Raw genomic sequence first — 22,123 nt, 5'->3', positions numbered from 1 at the left:
CACACCTGTCATGCATTGCCAAAATAATTTTACCCAAAAAAAAAAAAAAAAAAAAACCAAAAAAAACCCAAGACAACTCTTCTGCAAATATTTATATCAACTGGTAACACATTTTAAAAAAACATAATAAAAGAAGAAATATGAAGTTTAAGGACTTAGTCTGGCGAAGAAAAAGTCAGGGGTTAAACTAGAGATAAATGATTAAGACAAAGAAACTAAGAAATATAAGCTCCCACATAGGTAGTAATTCTGGGTAGTACCTTGTAGGTATCTTTCATACCACCAAAATTGCATTAAAACTTTTCAGATTGGCTCCTGTAGAGCATCAGTATATTTGCAAAGAGAATTATTAATGGAAAGAGCCATAATTCATGCAGTCTTTGCAGGCTGTCTTTCACCAAATTACTCTTCAAACACTTATACCAGATCATGGTGCATGGCTAGTGCCCAGTCACAGCATTTCATGATGCAAGGGGAGCAGAAAGCAGGAAGATTTCAAACAGTTCTGTCCATTGGTATGTTCAGACTGGCATATTCCACTGCACAGATACCCAGGGAGCAGGAAAAGTGGCTGCATTATTTTTCTACCCCCAGCATTATGGGGAAATAGTAATGTATATTTTGAAAAAGACAGTGTGGTCCCACAGTGTGATCCCAAGAAGGGATAATGTTTTTCCACTGTAATCTCAGAGAACTCATCCTCTCTTTCGGTCCTTCTACGGGTCTGATGATAAATATAGTTAGAGTTTATGCAGCCAGTGCAAAGCACAGATGGCAGTCAAAATAAGAAGAGACAGGCTGGAAGTGATGAGCCATCATGAGAGAAGGAAATCAGTGACAGACTCCCACAAAATAGCAGAAATTGACCTTTTGCCTAAGTGAGGCTAAACCACAGCTGAAATGTATGGAGAATTGGGAAATGCTGCAAGTGGTAAACCTAGAACTTAAATAGAAAAATACTTTATACAACACATACCACGTAACAAGAGTATAGTTTTATTGTCTTGTGTGCATGGGGATTGCATGCTACAATCTCCTGATCAGTTCTGGTTTTCCCATATTTGAACAGTTAAGTCATATAGATAGCATTGACAGTTTAAGATTTCGGCATTGCTTTGAATTGTCAAGAGTCTGCCTGAAAACAGTAGAATGGAATGTCTGCTTAGGTCTCAGGCAAAACTTTTTGGATTTTTTTGATTTTTGGTTTAAAAAACATTTTATATTATTTTTAATTTTTAGTAGATATCACTAAAATCTGTCAAGTTAATGAGTGGTCCACACAATATTGTACCAGTTTTTGTTACTAAACCAAAAAACAAAGACCAAACAAACCCAACAAACAAACAAAAAACCAACCCCATCACTGTGTCTTGCTGTTATATAATAGCTGTCTGAGAGCACTCAGTTCCGCTTTTATTTTCAATCTGGAATGCTGCTAAGGAAACAAACACAGTAGAATGCTTGCATCATACAAAAAACTCCAAACCAGTCCTATAAGGTTCCTTGAATGTTTTTTTAATTAATCAGATTTTAATGGAATTACTTCATAGATTTTTTTTTAATAAGCAAAAGAAATATATATTCCATCTATAAAAGTAATTACATGAAGAAGGTAAATTTGAATAAGGATTTTATTTTGCATTTTTTTTTTTGGTGCAGTAACCAGTATTTTTGCCAACAGTAAGGTGATGCCTTATTAACTGTGAACTATTAAAGAACTGCAGTATTTCTAATTGATATCCTACGTACCACTGACAGAACAGATGTATTGGGCCCCCTCAACTTGTCCTCATCTGCTTTTTCCTATGTTGAGGTTACAAGCTGCTCTATATAGTTGCCTAGTAAAGTGCTATCAGCATATACACACCTGTGCACAGCAAAGCCATTCTACAAATCCCCAAATCAAATACATACTGACAAATCACTTTACCTTGCAACTCTGTAAGCACCATGAATGGACTTATTTAGTATGACTAGGACAGCACAAAAACAGGTCTGTTTTAGAAATAAACATATTTTGAAATATAGCAGTTTTCAACATTCAAGGCAGAAGTTAAGAAATGCTGCTATAGTGGGAAAGAGAGAAATAATTAAAGAACTGAAAGGAAAAAAATGGTCCAAAAGATATAATGAATTCTAATGATAAGCACAACAAAGGGGGAAAAAAGAATTACCCTGTCAGTTTGTTCTGCCTCACAAAGCGACAGGACTGGAAACTCCAGAAATTTCTGCTTTTTATCCATAGATATCCACACATAAGGAATACTCTCTCACATAAGAGAGTATTATTTATGATAGATACTTTCACCTAAAATGATGGAAAAGCTGTATTTTTGGATGAGATTTTAAGTCCCAGGACATATGGATAATTACGGATAGTAGGACTGGGTTGACAGGAAGTGCATAATAACTTAGGCTTGACTTCATACTAGCATTGTGCAATTTCAGAATAGCTCTGGGTCATATGTGCTGCCCTCAAAAGCTGGAAACAATTTCCCCTTCGAATGGGTTGAGCACCTATGCATTTTGTTAAATATTGGCATAAGGCAATTTGTTGTGCATTGACACAACTTCCGGATGAGCAGTTAAATTTCAGTAACTGGATTTCTACACTGGATTCTAAATAGCATAAGGAAACAAGTGGTATTACAGAGCAGGTTTTGTAAAGTAGGCTCTAGATCAACCACGAGTATTCATTAGTTAGAGTTGAGAAAGCACAATAAAAACTGAGATATGTAGTGAGTATTTTGAGATTTGATGGCAAGTGGACAAAATATATGTCTGATTTGTATCTGGAGAAGGGGAGAAGCTGACCAGTGTCAGGGGTTCAGTTGTTTGCTGCTTTCAGTTGTCTCACGCATTTTTGGAGGTGTCGTTTTTCCAGGGGAAACCAAACCAACCAGCTTTATCCACAAACTACGAAGACCGAAGGTCTCCTCTTCCTTACTTTTCCTGTTGTTCTTTGTGACTGTATCTGCACATAGCTCACTAATTTCTGCCTGTACTGAAGGACTTAATACCACTTGCTCTTCGTCCTCAAAATGCACAACCACTATTTGCACTCCCACAAACCCACGAGTGATGATTACGGGCAGACAGTGCCTGTGCTCACACTTGCAGAGTTAATTCCCTGCCTTTGGAGAAAGAATGGGTGGGGTGGCTCATGATGAGAAATCTGTACAGTTTTGGTAGTAAAACAAGGAGTAGCTTGAACACAGTTCTCACTGAAGGACATTGGGAGTCTGCCTTATGCTCACTCTTGTGTGGCACAGGTGTTCTCAGACTGCTCTTACATTACAGCAACATCCCAGAGCTATGTACTTGGGCTGTCCCATGGGCAACACAACTGAACTTAGCCCACAGTCAAAGCACTATTTACTGACTGCATTAAAGGCTTCTAAAAAGTGCCTTCTGAGGTTAAAAGCAAGCACACACTCCTAATACTTTCCTGCAGCTTCTGGTTCTGTTCATTGTCTCACAATTTCTTCTATTTTATCATCACTAAAGTTACTGTTTCTCACTGGGCAATGCTATGGCATGCTGAGATTTCATGGCCACAGCTTTGCCATCTGATCAGTGAGTTTTAGTCATGGTGCACAACTTACAGAAAACAAGATGTGTTTGTCCCCTGAATATCCACTGAACCATGTGGAGAAGTTGACCGAGTGTAATGGAGCAGTGTTGGATCACAACAGGTGGAGCTTAGAAAGAGTTGTTTTCCAAGGTTTCAATGAAACACTGCACAAATTAGTAAAGCAATGTCTTCAAGCAGAACAAGTTCAGTGCCTGAACCCTACTCAGTTTCTGGATTAGCACATGCTGAGCTAATTAAAAGTCTTCTGCACAAAAATAGGGTTATTGTATAAACTCATCCTTGGTTTAATAAATTTAGTGACAACTTTTCAGAGAAGGTTGGAACCTTCTATTTTCCTTTACTGTTGTGCATGTTCAATAAAGATTTCAAAATCAGTCCCTTGCCTGGAACTCATGCATCTGAGGCCAATATATTCTGGCATGAAGGAGATGGCCCCTTCTGTCACCATGTTTCTTATAGCTTATACCCACTGTAGTTTGCTGAAGATTCAGGTACAATAGAAGATTCTATCTAAATACCAAATTTAGTATTTTATATATAGTATACTTTATAGTATACTTTATTAAATAGTATATATAGTATAAATATAGTATACTTTATTAAACAATACTAGACAAGGGAAGGAATGATAATTCTATTCCTAATATAGCAATATTTCTGTCTACAGAGACCTGCATACAGCACTACCCTTAAGCCAAGTTTCCCTCCCCTTTTTTCAAGTGATATTATTTTCCTTTATTTTTTATTTTGGGAGAAAAAAAAATTACAGTACTAACCACACATTGGTGCTAGATGGCATTTGGATGGTTTACTTAGCAGAACATAAGAAAAGCCATTTCATTTTTAATACATGTAATTAGCACAAGAGTAGCAGCAATCAGACTTATATAGGATCATGGCACAAAAAAACCCCCAAAAAATAAACGAGCAACCAAAACAGATTATCCAAGATCTGCAACTTGTCTAGCTGTAGTTGTTCTTACCAATTTCCAAAGCAGAGAATGGCACCCCTGAAGCAGAGAATGGCCTTCTGCATCTGTCAACACACTTAGTGTGCTAAAAGGAACAGTTTACTCTGTGCAATTTTTTTCTCATCAAATGTATTTTCCACCAAAAATAAAGGTAGTCCAGGAAGGCTCCATTTTTTATCAATTTTGATATAGAAATCTCTCAATGTTTTTCTGCATAATAACAGAGCAAAAAGCATCTGTGCAGTGATGGACAGTTTCTGCCTGCAAGAAATTTTTCAGGGAAAATAAAAGAAAATTTTATAAATGGTTTTGAAGTGGCTCAGAACTGAATTACTGCAGCACTTACAGCACATGCTTACAGAATATGCTATAATAGAGAAGAAATTGTGAACCTGTTTTTAAAGCATATAGCACTTTTTATTAGCGGCTTTCACTGTTTATTATTTATAATTCTTAATTGAATGTGTTGGTCTTATTCATTTACCCACTTTCATTTTTAAAAAGACTTCAATACATGCTTAAATATTTGCATAATTTCACAAGGTCAAATCAGGTTGTGTCAATTTTATTTTTTATTTCATCTCTCTAATTTTCTTTCTGCATGCCCTAATAACATCCTTAAACATTTCCTGAGTTGCTTGCCCACTTTTCCAAAGATTATATAGCCTCTTTTTTCTCCTTAGTTTCTTCAAAAGTCCCTGTCCAGACAGGTCATTTTGTTGGGTTTTTTTTTTCCCTGTAGCTTGTCTTTTGTCTCATAGGGATGGCCTGCTCCTGCACCTTCAAGATTTTTTTCTTGAGGCATATCTTTCCTTCCTGGACCCCTTTGTTTTTAAGGGCTGTTTCCCAAGGCACTATCTGACCAGCATCCTGAAGAGGAAGAAGCTTGCGTTCCAGAAGTCCAGTGTGGAGCTTTGTTGATACCCCTCCTTTGTTGATCTCCCACCAACCCTTCTCTATCTGTAAGCAGAAGAGCTAGCAGAGCCCCACCCCTGCCTGGTGATCTTCAAACATCCTCCAGCTGCTCACAGAATAATTTATCCACCACTTCATCCTGGTTGGGCGGCCTATAACAGACTCCCACCAGGATGTGTGCCTTGTTGGCTTTCCCCCAGATCCTTACCCTTAGGCACTCAACCTCATCACCACTGATCTCAAATTCTATCTTGTCAAGAGACTCCCCAATGCACAGAGTCATCCCACCACCTCTCCTTCCTCTCCCATCCCTTTGAAAAGCCTGTGACCATCCATTGCAGCGCCCCAGTTGTGTGAGTCATCCCATCATGTTTCTGTGATGGTGACTATGGCATAGCTTTCCTTCTGTGTCATGGCTTCCAGCTCCTTGCCTATCCAACATTAGTGTACGTGCACTTCAGCTGGACTGATTTCACCCTCGACTCAGACTTACCACCCTTAGGCTTATCTCTGAAGAGCCTAATTTCATCCCCTTCCCCCTTCACACCTAGTTTAAAGGCTTCTCAATCAGTCAACTCATGGGCTAAAATCCTTTTGCCCTTGTTAGATAGATGGAGCCCTGGGATGGTGGTCACAGGGGTTTTCAGGTAAAGGGAGAGACGAGAATGTTGACTCCATGATCAGAAAGCTTGATTTATTATTTTATGATATATATCTATTACATTAAAACTATACTAAAAAGAATTAGAAGGAAAGGTTTCCTCAGAAGGCTAGCTAAGAATAGAATAGAAAAGAAAAGAATTATAACAAAGGTAGCTCTCTTGGACTCTGTCCAAGATAGCTCTGTCCTTGATTGGCCATTAATTATAAACATCCAAGATGGGCCAATCACAGGTGGACCTGTTGCATTCCACAGCAGCAGACAACCATTGTTTACATTTTGTTGCTGAAACTGCAGCTTCTCAGAAGGAAAAATCCCAAGAAAGGGTTTTTCATAAAAGATGTCTGCAACATGAGTCCATCTGACTTTAGCAGTCCTGGTGCTTTAAAAGTTACGCTATGATCAAAATCTCAAAATTGTGTGGATGTCATGAGCCCTTAAACCACTTATTGGTAGCATGGATTTTCCTGTTCCTTTCATCATTCATCTCTCTACTGAAGGAACTGAGCAGAGCGCTGCCTGCACTACTGCAGTGTTCATCAGGAGTTCAGGCAGTGCTCTGCTCAGTTCCTTCAGTAAGAAGGAACTGAGCAGATTTTCACCAACCAATTGACCCAGAGCCTTGAATTTCCTTTTTAACTACCCTGGCACCCTTCTTATCAACATCATCACTGCCAACCTGGATAACCAGCAGTGGGTAATAAATACACTTAACCACGAGTGTGGAATATTCTATTGTTGTGTATGAAAAAAAAAAAAAAAAAAGGAAGCACAGAGAAGGCTTAGGACAAGGAGAACTGAATTCTATCAAAAACCTGCTCTTGATGATGAACTAATAATTTTTTAATGGCTCCTACTTACTGCATTTTCCAACTGGCAGTGCATATGGAGGGGTATGCAGCTGCTCAGCCTGACAGCTCCAGATGGACCCATTTTTGAGTCATCTGCATGGAGGGAAAAAGGTGACCAGAAGGGTGTTTTTAAATGAAACTAAGTCTACAAATTCCCATTAGGAGGAAACAGAACACTCAAACCTTTAGTCAGAGAAGAAGGGGGGTGTTAAGAGGTCAAAGAGTTTGTGTCTCATCGACAAATTACTTCCTGTGAGTATAGTGGCTTCCATTTTATGTCATTAAAAGTAGAAGAAGAGTCAGTGACTTGACATCATCTTGTTCTTTAATGCATCCATGGATAATTTACTATTTCCCAGGTCAGGAGGTTGAAGCCAGGATTTCCATTATTAGAATGGATATAATGCAAGTATAGATCAATAGTCAGAGGCAAGGAAAGTTAAGCAGCAACATTCTAAATTTTCTTAGAATTAAAGCTTCACTTTTCCTAAAGCTTATCCTAATATACATGTCCAGAACTCTTTCCTTCCCAGACCCTTGTAAAGTGTTCAGCTAATAATTTGGTTTTTTTACAAAATTTACACCCACAAGCCTGAGCTGTGTATAAAACATAACTGTGCCTTCCAAAATGACCCATGGTTCAGACTTCTTTCTACTGAACAAGTTGATCATTGGTGTATATGTAAATGCCTGGCTCAGAAAATAATAACTGGTAAAATGTGAAACTCCCTGTGTCGATTTCTCCTACTGAGTGCTTTAATCAGTAAATTCTAAATGAAAAGTGCCCTTCCCATCTTTGAAATTCATGAATTCAGTAATTGTGAACTCATTCTAGTGTACTAAAGCAACATCAGTGACTGAGATGTAGTGTGTTTTCCTGCTCGAGTATCTTATAACGAGCTACTTGGAACACTATCACAAGCTTGGAAGTAGGACATGGCTATTTGCCGTTTGGGACTCTTCTACCCTGAATAAAAACTGTGTTCACCTTAGTACTTAACAATATTCATTATCAAAATAGCAAACACAAAGTCAAAATTTTCAAAATAAAGTGCCTCTAAGTCAAAATATATTACATTCCATGTAACATAAAATATAACTCTTTCATTCTATGATCTGAACAAAAATGTTTTTTCATGGTTTTAGGTAGAAAACTTCCCAAGCAAGAGAAATTGTACTTTCTGGACAGAGATTAGAATAACTTCTTCACCATGACATTATTTATGAAACATCACACCTAATTGTATGTGAAATGAAAGTCTAAACTGCAATGCCTTTTAAAATGAAGATCACAACCGTGGATTCAAATGGACATATAAACTACTTATGTAGCACTACTACTGTGAGCTATTTATGGCATGAAAGTGCAAAATGTTTCATTCCCTTACCTGGTTTACCACTTGAGTCATAGGCACATCCATCCATTGGTGCCACATACCTTTTTCAGTTTAATGACTCCTTCCTGGGTGTACTCGTCTGTCGTGATGTCAAACAAGTTTCCTCCATCTCCTGGAACTATGTTGTACTCAATTTCTGCGTTTTTCCCAAAATCAGGGTCCACAGCTCTGATCCGTCCAATAGCAGAACCAACGTGAGAGGTCTCAGGTACTTTCAAATGGAAGATACCTGTGAAAAAGTGGTAGTCAGTCATTCTTGGGATTTCTTGGTAATTAAAACAGATATTTCTGATTAAAATCATAGAGCCTGAGAAAAAAAAATATCTAAGTAATCTAATTAAAATTAGGAGATGAAAACACCAAAGGTTTTGAAAAATATATTCCTGTTTTATCTATTGACTTCCCCTAGATTCTAGATTTTGTCCATTGTAACTGTAAATTAGCATTTATATATCTTGAGATATCTATCTATATTTCTATCTCTAACTTTTCACATGTGATTGACTCTCTTGAATTAAATTGTACTTACAGACAATAGTACAATTAGATAGTACATGTTTTTAAACACTTTCCTCCGTTTGTTTTATTTCTTGTTTTGATTTAATTTGATTTTGCTTGTTTTTATTTTGTTTTGTGGCGTTTTTTTTTTTAATATATTTATGACTTTCACATTGATTGAAAGGAAGAATTCAGTGGAAAAAGTTTTCACCCATTTCTTTAAAATTCAATACTATAAATAAGTGTGCAACTCCTTTCAGAAGGAGATATATTGTTCAGGCATGAACCACCAGAGGGAGCTCTTACAAAAATTTCAGAGCTAAACAATTTTTAGCTTAGAACACTCTTGCTTTCAGATTATTTATTACAAGCTATAATAAAAAAATGAAAACAAACCACAAAAAATATTACACACTTTTAAAATAAGTATTGCTGCTGACATGTAAGAAGAAAATGGTTTCATTCAGGTGAACAACCATGTCGGAAAATGCTAGACATAATAGAGCTAAATGTAAAAGTCCAAAGTGCTTTGCAGCAGCCTTGATTTTAGCAACAGCAGTAGCAGCAGGCCTGGGCTCGTAACATGGTGCCCTGACCTATTTCACTGCTCCTGAAGTGTCTGTATTCCTTGTTTAGCTGCGCCTCTCATAGGAGTTTGTGAGAAACAACTGCTCACCTTGAAAATTTAAAAAAGGTTTATTAAACCTTAACAAAAAATACAGTGAAGGACTACATCAGGAAAAAGCTGCAGCACTGGGAACTGCCCCTTGTGCATACCACAGGGCCAGTTCATCTTCAAGATGGATGCTCAGTCTTTTATACCCATGGGGGTTTGCATGCAGGGTTGCAGCCCTGGCCCTTCCTAAGGTCTGTCAGTCAGCTCTTCTTTGCCATTTATGGGTGGAGAATGCTTTCTTGTAACTTGATTGGAGGTCAGGTGTTGCCATGCTGCACCCCCTAAGCAACACCCTAAGCTTTTCCATTCCCAGCTGCCCCACGCAAGGGACACATGTGCACACCTTCTTCCTACCTGTCCTAGACAACCCCGGCTGTCTGATGGTCACAACACAGGGGGTGAAAGGGGAACTATGGGGAGAACAGAGGGCATCTAAACTACAACTACATAACCATACATCCATAAAGCTTTTATTAATATTCACACCATAGTTATCTTTTAATTGTGAGAGCCAACCATCTCATTATCCATCTTTAACAAGTTGTTACTTTGCTCAGCTGCCAGTGAGCACCTCCATGATCAGTGTTTACCGTGGGCAGGCAGAGCTCACCTTTCTTCATGTAGCAGTCTCTGCTGTCAAAACTGCTGGCTACATTTGGAGCTGGTTTTGAGCCCAGGATGTTCATTTCACTTCATCCTGTCTCTCAACAAAGGTAGCCCCATCATTTTATTTCCCTCGGTCCATCTTGTTTTCCTGGGTCAATGTTCCACAGCTCTCACAGAGCAGCCCCTTCAGAAAACATCGGCAGCGGCCGCTGGGTTCTGCTACATGTGACATGTAGGGGGAAATTTGCACCTCTTTTTCAACAGCATAGCAGGACGGGCTCCTGTGACTCTTGGGAGGCACGTTAAGGGTATGTCTCAGAGATTTCCACCCAGCAGTGGTTCAGCCACACATCACAAAATGAGGCTTTGAAAAGCTGTATATTATGTAACAGCAGGACAGATGACTTTCACATTCAGCCGCTGAATTAAACAGCAGACTATGTTCCCTGTCGTTATCTCCTTACAGTGCATGCTGTGCCAGCTTTTCAGCTTCACAACATTTTCAGGTGAGGAACAAAATGACATTAGCACTGCTGGATTAGGAGCGGGCTTACTGTTTTGTGAGCTAGTAATTTGAGCTATGGTACCTCTATAATTGTCTGTTTGATTGCCTCTGAAAAAATCCCTTCTGTTTGCTTCCGCCCTCTGGCCAACAGTATGCAAAGTATACCAGAAGGCAAAATTTGCCTTTTTTCTTAGAGAAAATCCCCATGACTAAAGTCAGTTTGTGCCAGCATATACTTCTGGACATCACAGTGTATAGGTTTGTACTACCCATTGACTGAACTATTAAAGACTGAGCAATTATCATTTCACTATTTTTCTTTCCAAAGGAACATACTAAAGGAAGTGTTCTTAGTGTCTTTCTAACAGCAGGAAAGGATTATTATGACACAAAATGGTGTCATGACAAGATATTCTCAGCTATGTCTCAGATGTACTTCAGTGATTCTGACTAAAGAATAAAAATTTTGACATGCTATTCATGATACAGTCAGAAATCCTCCTATTATTTAAAGCCATTTACAAACACGTGTATTAATGGGTTTCTGCTATGCAAATTATGAAGAAAAGAGACCAAAAGGCCTTTATCTGCACTTGAATCCTATATTAAGTTTCCACAACATAGTCCTAGCCCTGATGTCCCAGTCCTTTACAGGCTCTTATATCAGATTACAGAAATCATTGCTGCAGCCATTGCTGTTTACAGCCACAATTTTAGTGAAAATGAAATGGAAGAGCGTATGATCATAGATTTTTCCATCTTTGACAGCTTGATCTCTTTTTAGTGATCTGAAGATCACTCAGATTCATTAAAAGAGACATTTCCCTATAAAATACTGCACCTGGCTGAAATGCATATGGGACTTAGATGGAGTGAAAGAAAGACTAAATTACTAATTTCTCATTGTTTAGGTTTTTATCGGTTATTTTCAATGACTTGGTATTTCATCATTTCCAGAAATCCAACAACAATAAAGATGGGGTCATCCAGACTAATTTGAAACTCTGAAGCAGTCTTCAACCTTGCAAGAGTCATATTTCTGAAGACATAGTATGTAATTACAGTGCCCTTGTCCTCCTGTGATATTATCTTCACAGCACATGGAAGCTGTTAACTGTTCTACTGTGACAACTTACTTTCAGAATAAAATAAAATAAAACAAATCATGTATATTGCTGCCAGCTTGCAGAAAACCTTTGACAGAATATAAAATATAGCATGAAAGCCTCATTCCCTTCCTCCCCACCCTCAAATAAGAGAATCCTAGAATCACCAAATATGTTGAGCTGGAAGATACCCAACAGGAGCACCGACTGCAATGCCTGACCCTGCACAGGACTCCCTGAGAGCCACACCATGTGCCTGAGAGTGTTGTCCAAACGCTTCTTGAACTCAGAAAGGCTCAGTCTTTGTAGGGAGGACATTTGAAATGATCAATATATGCTATACATCAAATGAGATAGAAAGACAGCTTTGTAGATTTTCATTTTTCTGTTTCCAGCAGACATTACTTTTTGCTGTGGACTTGCTGTGACAGTTTAGCATTATTCACTTTTTATTGTCCATTTTGCCTGTATACACTACTGCCTCCATTTGCTATAGAGATATATTGAAACAGGCCTGAGTAATAGCCTTTTACTCCCAAAGGTCCTGACAACCTTGTTCTCTTCAGCTTCCAGGAATGATGGAACAAGCACTTCAGACAAACTTATGCAGCAGCTGGTTATGCTGCTCAAACAGTTCTGTCAAATTTTGTTGATGTGACTTCTCTGCCAACAAAAATCTTTCGTCTACTTGCATAAATCTCTTTTAAATGGGTTTTCTGAGTTTGTTTCTGTTTTTTGGGATGTACTAAAGGAGAAAGCCCTGATATTCCTCATACTGCAGTACAAACTGGACTCTGAAACTAGCTCCCCACTTTGCTGATTTTAGTCATATTGCATGCAAGTCAGGATATTTTCATGTATAGGAAAGCTGGTAGCAATAAATATTGTTTTATTGCTTGGTTAGGAATTTTTCTTCCATGTTAAGTGGCATCAGTGAGGATGAAAAAAATAAATGAGTGATGACGCTGTTGAAGCTTTTAAGCTGAAATAACTGACAGGGCTAATTGCATAGTCCCAAAATCATTCAGGAAAATGAGGCAGAGGTTAGCTAACAATTCATACACACTGCCTCTGAGTTTCTAAAACAAAGATGGTTCCAAAGCACACAGTGGGAAGAAATAAGAGCTGAGTAAGTGACAGGTAATCAGTCATATTGACTGAAATGCAGCACACATTTACAGTTCCTCTGACATGATTAGATTAGTTTTAGTTTTTAAGGCTCAAAAGCTGTTCTGGGGTTTGATTTTTACTTACAAAGATGTTAGGTGCTTTTTTGTTTGTTTTTCACTTAAAAAGAGGGGTTTTTTTGTTGTTGTTTCTCCACTCTTGAAGTTTACACCATCATTTACCAGAAAGCTTTTCAGGTCTGATAGGAATAGCACATAAAAACCATCATTACTTCTTGTCAGCAAAACAACCATTAAAAAATAACCCATGTTGGCATCCAAGGACTTAAGCTAAATGACTAATGGCCTTCAATCAAACAGCTGTAAATGATATTCTAATATTTTTTCCTAATCTGTCGCCATACTTGTACTGTGCAAGATTATCCTCTCCTGATTTTTCTTTGTCTCTACTTCTTTCAGCCTTCTGGCAGTTGCCAAATTATTGCATTGCAGTGGAGCACAATAGCATGATTTTTAAAGGCAAAAAGACTGAAGTAAAATAATTAATCTCTCTTTCTTCTAAATCTTTAACGTTTCTTCAGGAGAAAAGCAAAACACCAAAACAAACAAAATAGAAATACACAAACAAAACCACAAAATAAAACAAACAAAAAAATCAGACAAGCCAAAAAAAAAAAAAAAAAAAAAAAAAAAAAAAAAAAAAAAGAAAAAAGAAAAAAACAAGCCAAAAAACCCCAAAATCAACAAAACAAAACAAAAAAGAAAACAGCAACACAAAAACCAAACAACAAAACCCAAACCCACCAGACAGTGTATTGTAATACTATTTTTTAAATTAAATTATCAAGGCATTTTAATTTTTATCCCTATCCAGGCTATAAAGAGACTGTTTTATGTCTGTTTAGGAAAAATCATAAGGCAAAGGTTCATATTTTCACACTGGTGTTTTAGCTACAATATAATAGGCAAAGGAAAGTCTAACATAAATACATACACTCAATATATAAAACCTTCTACATCAGCTACAGCTAATCCTAATAAATAGCAGCATCTGATGCATATGCTCCTAAAACCAGGGAGATGTGATTTAGCACAGCAGTGAGATGCATTAATTCCTTTCCTGGATATGGCTCTGTCCCCTGCAGAGGGGCTGGGACATTGTGTGGGGGAAAAAAGCCAGGCTGTGTCACCGTGTGTCTGATGCAGGTCACACATGATCTGGGATGGGCTTGTAAAGCTTCACTTATGGAAAGAATCCTTCCAGTCTATAACCCACTTCTCTGAGTAAGGGTTTATGGCCTCATTAGATATAACATAACCATGCTTAAAATTTTCTGGTTCTCCTCTGTGGATTCCAAAGTCCACACCTAGAAAAATGCACCTTCCCATGCTGCAGAGATTGTGTATGTTCAAGGGTCACCAGTACTTCAAGGGAAAATGAGCAGAAACAAAAACCATTTTGAGTTTGATCCTACCCTAGTTTAGGATTATCCACATGACGGTTCTTCCCCAGAGCTGGCAGCTCCTGAGCCAGCCCTATCTGGCTCCTGAGCCAACCCTCAATCACCCCCTGAGGTGAGTTAGCAGACTGTGCTTTTGAAGCCATCCTCCTTCCACCTTCCCAAAGGAAAAAAATATTTTAATTATACTGGTATAATTTTTATACAGTGAAATATTCAGTATAATAATTTGCCTTTATTTTTTCCTACTGATAAGGTGTTACTGTCATATAGCTTTCTAAAAATAGACCTACCCACTCCAGAGAATAATTCCACAGACATGAACATCCTCCTTGTTGGAGCAAGGCTTCAGGAAATGGGAAATTCCACTTCATTTTTATTATCTCAAGATAATCAAGCCCACAGCTTTTGCCTTCAAAGTGTGCTGGTTGTTGCATAAAGAATACTTTTTCCAACAGAGAGTACTCTATTTAACAACATAATGTATAAATAATTATAGAAGCAGTTCTTTTGAGCCATGCACACTCATATGTGTGAGGCAAGGATACTTAATCTTTGAAGATCTTAAAATCATCTTTGTATGGTTTATAGTTTTACCAAGAGGGGAAGAAAATACTAGGTTCTGTAAATTCCTCAAGTTTATAAAGAGTTTCTTCTAGACAATATGGAGTTTTCATGTTCCAGCAGGCTGAGGAGAAATAATCAATTCCTCAGTAACTGCTTTAATCCTGATGTTATTGTTGTATACGAAAAATGCCACCTTTATCACTTCCTCTTTTTGCGAAAAATTTGACTTTGCCAATGCATTCACATGTTAGTGCAGCTTTCTGTAACTCTGAAGGCTTATGTGGAAAAACAGTTCCACATGATCAGCTTCATTATGTATCATAACCAATGAAGAATTGTTCTGCTAATATCCAGTCTACTAATTAGAAATTATTACCAAACAAAATAATCCAATGAGAGAAATAGTTTTTGGAGGGTATAGTCTAAAAGCTTGAATCAATTATTTTGTAAGTAAATTATATAGTAGTTATAAAGAATTATCAAGGTGTAACATGTCTTATAGATAGAAAAAAGTTTTCAGGAGGAGATGTCTTTCTATTTTCAGAATTCCAGGCAGCAAGTAATTGGCATTCATCAGGTAGGTTGGTTGGTAATATTCCAGTGATCATACCGTCACCATGAAGTAAATCAATACACTTGTTCCCTCTATAAAATTTAAATTGAAGGATACATGTGAAACATTAACATGATAAAAAGTACATTTTCAAGGATGGGACAAAGAGTTTGTAATGCTCTGCTTAACATCCCTGCTTCTTAAATATCTTGCCGGGGCCTTTTCATATTGTCTTTATCACTCTTGCACAAGATATAATAACACAACTTTTACTACAATTCATTCTCTCTTAAGAATATGGTCAAACCATTTACTTTAGGATCTAAGCCAGGTGCTCTAAATCATCTGTATTGGAAGAATAATTTTTCTCTTCATTGACTAAAGAAATTAGGTTCTATTCTGAAGTCCTCCACGTCAAACCTCAGTTGTATACCTAAAATCACCTAAACAAAGCTCAGCATCTGTATTACTCATAAAACTCCTTGTGAAGACTTGATTTTTACACACTCATTAATTATATTTCATGCATTTTTTCCCCTGAACTCCATATTACTTTTCTTCCCCATGAGGGCACAGGATGAGACCAAAAATTATTACTTCTAAAGATGAAATTGTGAAATGATCAAGTACATGTTTATAATAGTTTACTATACTTTGTTTCAAGTTTTGGTTTACTCTCTGAAGTTTCCTTAATTGCTTGTGATTTAGTGTGTGATATAGATAGGAAAATAATAATATAATGGGATAGCAATTGTGTATTTTGCATTTGTCTTCTCTTATACTTTTATAGCAAGTACACTCAGCTTATCACAAGTGATGCTTATGTTTTACAATTTAAGTCTTTTAAGTAAGCTCTCCTTATAAATACTGCTCATTTTGCAATAAAATGCAAAAGTCATGAATGCTTAATTTCAGGCCTTTCTCTTGTGAGCACTGGACAATCACATTTATAAATTCAACAAATTTTCCATAGAAGACACCAAGAATAAAATAATTGCCATGAATTCAAGACAAAACTTTAAAAATATACTCTAGAATATTTCTATTACTTTCTTTTTATTTTGCTGCTTTCTCTCTGCAAATATACGGAAGACATATTTTGGATTCACGGAAGACAGTTACAAACTGCTTGGTATCTTCAGCTCAGCTCCTACTGCTGTCATTAGGAACGTGTGGATTGTTGCAAGCACTTGGGCATCCCATTTAATGCTTTTACAAGGAGTGGAGCACTGCTGAAATTCTGCATACAACTGCAGTTCTTTGATATTCTTGAAAATCATGAGCCTAAACTGTTGTGATTATAATTAGATAATTACATATGGTCTGCTTCACTTTATGTTGCCCTGTGGTCTCTAAATTTTCAGAAAGTAAGCTCACCACGGTTGGAAGCAGAAAGGATATGCTGATTTCTTACTTAGATGGAAGACCTCAGGGAAAAAGGCAGATGCTGCCAGAACTGATAGTGACACAGCAAGTGGCACTGTTGTCAGTGAGTCACTTTGGAACCAATTCTCAAAGCATTGCAAGGCAACCCCATGCTGTTAAATCTGTAGCCTTAGCTCCTTTTCAATATCAGAGTAGGCGGGGATGCATGGGGCTTTCAAGACATACCAAGGTTACTGAGAGTAATTTCATGCATCCAATCTAAATATTCTCTGTGTTTTGAATGAATAATTTTTTCATCACTCCTCATAGAAAACACATGGTAGTGGAATGAATGACATGATTCCTGCCAAAGGTTGTTGAATTTCTATGAACTGTATTTATTTTTACCTTCTCTACATAAGGTAGCAGATGTAAAATACCATTATTAATGATAATAATCTACTATGATGATAATTATAGTGTTTAAAACAATTTACCTAATCTTTCCATTAATGATCAATTACTGCTTAGAGATGATGACATGAGGGAAATGAATTAACAACAGAATGTTATGACAAATAGATAATATTTAACTTCTAATCACTATTGTGCTCATTTGTATTTCTTGAACTATTGTTTACAGCGCAATCAGAGCATGGTGCTTCAGCCAGTGAGAAATTACCTATATTTTTCATTGGCTATGGGGTAGTTTAAAGAAACAGCTATATTTGGGCTTATGCTCTGCTTTGGAGCTAAGGGTTCGGTCTCTATCAGCTTAGATCTTTAAAGAGGTTTTTTGTTTCATTCAATGTGTACTCCAAACAGTCCTCAGATAACCATTGCTACTTATGCATTCTTGAGAAAGTTAAAAAACAATATAAGTGCAGCAGACAAAGAATTTGCTAAACACTTAGTGTTTTGAGAATCTGTGGTAATTGAATATCTCCCCCTCCAGTTTATTTCTCAGTTTTCTTCCAATTAGCATGCTTTGGCTGGGATTCAGTTATTCAGTCTGAATAAAATGATTCACTCTTCAAGATGCTTTATGATTAAGAACTTGCAACAATGACAGCTACAAAAAAAAGAAGAAGATTCCAGGGAGTTTTTACTAAGGTTACATGCACCTTGGGGGGAAAACCAGCTCTTACTAAAAGTGCATGAAGAATTCTGATATGAACAGAAATAAGAAAAAAATTAAGAAAAAGTTGGCATAAGTGTAAATAGAAATTTTTATAGAGGTTAAATTTTAACTCCTTTATGTTGGACTCACACAAATAATGATAGAAGGCTACTTAATTGTGGGGTACCGCGACCCAAAGAGGGCTGCATGGCCTTCATTACAAAGCATAGGCTCAAAACTGTTACAAATATCCAAAGAAATTTTATGTACCAGTCATACTCTGTGGCCCAGAAGCCAGCCAATATAAATGGCCTAATTCCATGTTATTAAATTCTTTTACCCACACCAAAATAGGTCAATTTCATGGAAAGTGACTGTAGAAAATAGTTCCTGACCTGTACTAATTTCTCCAAATGCCCTAAATTTCTCTGAGAAAGCTTTACTTGGTGTTGGTCAAAATTGTGCCCTGAACTGTTCAAAGACTAACAGTACAGACAACGTAAAACTTCAGGAACTTTCCCAGATAGTCTCATGTCCATCTTTTGCTTTTAAAAGCAAAATGCAATAAGCCATTGTATATCTTCTTTTAGTCTATGTAAAAATGCCCATAATTTCACTGGATAAATGGTGGTGAAAGGAAAAGAAAAATACAGAGGCTTTTTTATGATTACCTGTCAAGTATGTAAGTCAAGTGAATGAAATAGAAACAGCAGGCCAGGGTCACTGAGCTGTGTGATAGGGTGGTGGCCAAAACAAGTAACATGAAGATGTAAAGAGTTTATCTGGGATGGTGAAGACTCATGATTTCAGTATAGCAAATATAGAGAAATGCAGAGCTGGGAGTGACTCAGCAAAGTATAAATTCTTTTTGCAGTGCTACCATTGGGAAAGAAAAAAAAACCTACTTGTGGAGTTGAAGGAGGACATGGCCACAATCTAGTTATACAATGAAAATGAGATCAAGGATAAATATATGTCTCTCACACAGGACAGTGGAGACAAGGGTGAGTGTTGAAAATAAAGATATACAGGATGAGGAAGAAAGAGAGGCCAAAGAAGGATGAAACAGGTGAGGAACAAATGCAAATAGTACAGAGGTGTGATACTTAGAAGGAACCTGGATTAAAGAGGAGCTACCTTTGGTTCTCCTCTGATTCCTGTAAGAGCCCTGTGAAAATACTGGTCAGCTGGTATTTAATATCGTACTGATTTGACTGTAGTTTTACTGATGCTGAAGCAGCAGTGAGTCAAAGGGATTGCAATCCAAAATGGGTGCTGTTTTCCTGATTGGCTTGTGATTGTATGAGCCCATTTCTGGAGCCTTTGCATTCCTATCTTCCATCACTCTTTGAAATGATTGGTTAAAGCACATGCTTAACTCAAAAATGATGCTTTAATTTAATCAAAACTCACAGATAAGTGAAAATCAGAATTGCATAAAATTTTCTGACATTAAACAATGTAAGCTTGATTAACAGGATCAAGCTGGTGGCTTTTTCCTTTTATGTCTTATGGCATAGACATTAGAAAATTAAAGGTAGAGAAAACCAGGATTCGACCTTCCCTCCTCTTCTGAATCAAAGCAGGTTCTGGCTCAGTCTCACAACTAATCTCTGCCTGCAGGCTAGTCTGCAATGAATCTGTCCACCTGTCCTGTGCAGGTATCTCCCAATTGGTATAACGTAAGTAATTAGTTGCTGGAACTGAATTAGGGCATCTTGTCTGCCAGGCAAATTCTTTAATCAATGAAAGATGGACTCATTTTCATTCTCAGATGCAAGTGCTGTATATAAAGCATAACTTTTACAGAAATACTGAGAGAAGCCATGTTTCCATATCTAAATTACAGGGAGTAGAACAATTTCCCAGAAACTCATGCAAACATGTTAAAATGTTTAATTAGGCAGATCTGAACCTTAATCCTGAGTAAATTTTCTAGCTAAAGAAAAGTAACTAAGTTTTCTAGTTCTATATTGTCCAAGAAGGATGGAATAAATCTCCCTCACTTATTTTTAAATCAAATCTATGCTTTCGTTATTTAATTTTTTAGATTAGTGAACAGAATAATTTATTAATCACATGACCTTTTTCTATAAATTTCTAAAGTGTTACTGGTTGGATTTGTGTTGCATTCTTCTGAAATCTTTAAAAGTAGATACCATTGTCTTTCATATGCCACTCATCCAAAGCAATGGATTCAAATATTTTCCTTTTTATCTCTTGTGGACCAGAAGACCTCTTCCTTGCACTCTGCTTCTAAACCAGTTTTTCAATGTAATCTGAGCTAGACTTGTTCAAAGTCACTTGAATGGAATCAGACACATTTAGTTTACTGAGTTGAAAACTGACCAGCTTTAATGTAGTAAAACTTGGGACAATTAATGCATGTGCAATTTCTGTGATGCACTAAGCTTCCAATAACATATAAATAAGTAACTATGATAAGTTATTTTCAATCTAAAAAGTGTGTATGCATATGTTCATATATGCAGGCTATTTCCGGTTCAGCACTTGGTTGTTCTTTCTTTTTAAATATTTCTATAGATTGTAGTATTTGACGGTAAGCCTATTAAAATAAACTACAAACCAATAAATAATCACAGAAAAAAAGATGCAATCTAAAGGGTAGTAATATGCAAAGCCTATTCCTAATATATAATACATACTGTGTCTATATAATAGGTCATCCAGTTAATAGATCATTCAAGGGCCATGCCAAGGTTAAATAACTAAGAGAATAAAGGGCTTGTTTATGTTTGCAAAAGTCCTTTTCACTTACGCTGAAATTCCTGGAATTGCATAAATGAAAGGTGTTCTTCTGTTTGCTTCTGAATTGTCTATTTTATGAACTTTTTCTCTAAGATTACTGTTTCCTCTGCTGTCTCCAATAGAGGATTTAATATATTCTATGGAATACACTGTACTGGCCATTGGTGAAATCCAAATCCAATTACCTGCAAACTCCTACAGTATGGAATGATACGCAAGGTTGTAGGAATGAGCCTTCAACCTTGTTTAATTTTAGGTGTCACCCACCAGAAAGATGAATAGTCGTGTTTCTGTTTCCAAACATGTTAACATTTCTGCAAATTTGCCATGTTCTTTTATGCAAACTATCTTGATGGATTTCACTGAGTTGCTCTTGGAAAGACCAATGACAGCAAAAAAAAAAAAGGCCCTTGTGATGTCTAGGCCTTGCTCTACAGCTGTCTGAATATTTTAAATGTGGTTGCACACCCACCCTGAGATATTGGTTTCTGGCCATCAGAGATGCATTTTTTTTTAAAGCAAAGACATGCACAAGTAGACAAAATTCAAATATTGGATTCAAACCTTAATTTCTCTTCTATTAGAAAAAGCTTTTAAACATTCTCTCACAAAATTGACTTCTGTTAGCTGTAAATGATATGATAAAATATAACTTTAGCTAAATAGTTCCTTTGAGTTGCAGAAAAGCAAGTTCGGGAGGTGACACATTAAAAAATACACACCCTAAAAAGAAACCAAACTTATTACTGACTTCAAAAGACACTTGAAATGTTTTATGTGCTAATATCAGTATAAATAGTGTATAAACTTTAAAATTCAACTGCATTTTTTTGTCAGGGCCTTATTCTCTAATAGCATATTTTTGTCATATTAAAATAAAAAGACATATTATTCCTTTGACTAAAATGATTCTCGTGTGCTTTTATTGCTCAGCATATAAGAGTTTATATCTCTAAATTGTTTTCACACTCACTCTGTCAGCAGTGAACAAAACAAAGAGACTGGGAAACTGAAGCATTATAAATTTACAAAGTATGAATCCACCACTTCACTTAATTAGTTTGATTCCGTAAAGCATAATTTATAGCAACATATTATGCAGCTTTTTGTCACTTAAATGTTGAAATAAATATAACCCATCCATTTTTTCTTGAAGCTTATTTTAAGAATTGGAAACAAGCCACTGCTGTCCTGGCAGCTGTCTCAGACTGGTCCTCTGCTTGATGAGTTAAGGGTTAGCCCATTAGCTTTCAGGAATTATGTGCTTAAATATGTTTTTACTCAGCCAGCTATCATGTACATAAGTAGCTGAGAGAGAAAAGCCATCAGTTCCCTTGTGGACCAGGATGCATGCCTACACGTACACAGCTTTTGTCCACTC

The 22,123-nt window shown here is 36.9% G+C and overlaps 1 protein-coding gene across 3 annotated transcripts in view; it reads right to left on the bottom strand.

Moving 5' to 3' along the window:
• Positions 1-22,123, bottom strand: part of CDH12 (cadherin 12) — a 532,349-nt gene that overhangs the window by 44,491 nt on the left and 465,735 nt on the right. For all 3 annotated transcript variants that reach the window (XM_063162441.1, XM_063162433.1, XM_063162424.1), the window contains one exon: positions 8,432-8,619. In XM_063162441.1, the coding sequence (XP_063018511.1) occupies positions 8,432-8,619 (188 nt within the window). The remainder of the gene's footprint in view (positions 1-8,431; positions 8,620-22,123) is intronic.

This window comes from Melospiza melodia, chromosome 1, assembly GCF_035770615.1.
Source record: "Melospiza melodia melodia isolate bMelMel2 chromosome 1, bMelMel2.pri, whole genome shotgun sequence".
Taxonomy (NCBI): domain Eukaryota; kingdom Metazoa; phylum Chordata; class Aves; order Passeriformes; family Passerellidae; genus Melospiza; species Melospiza melodia.
This window is presented reverse-complemented; position numbering and strand designations above follow the sequence as displayed.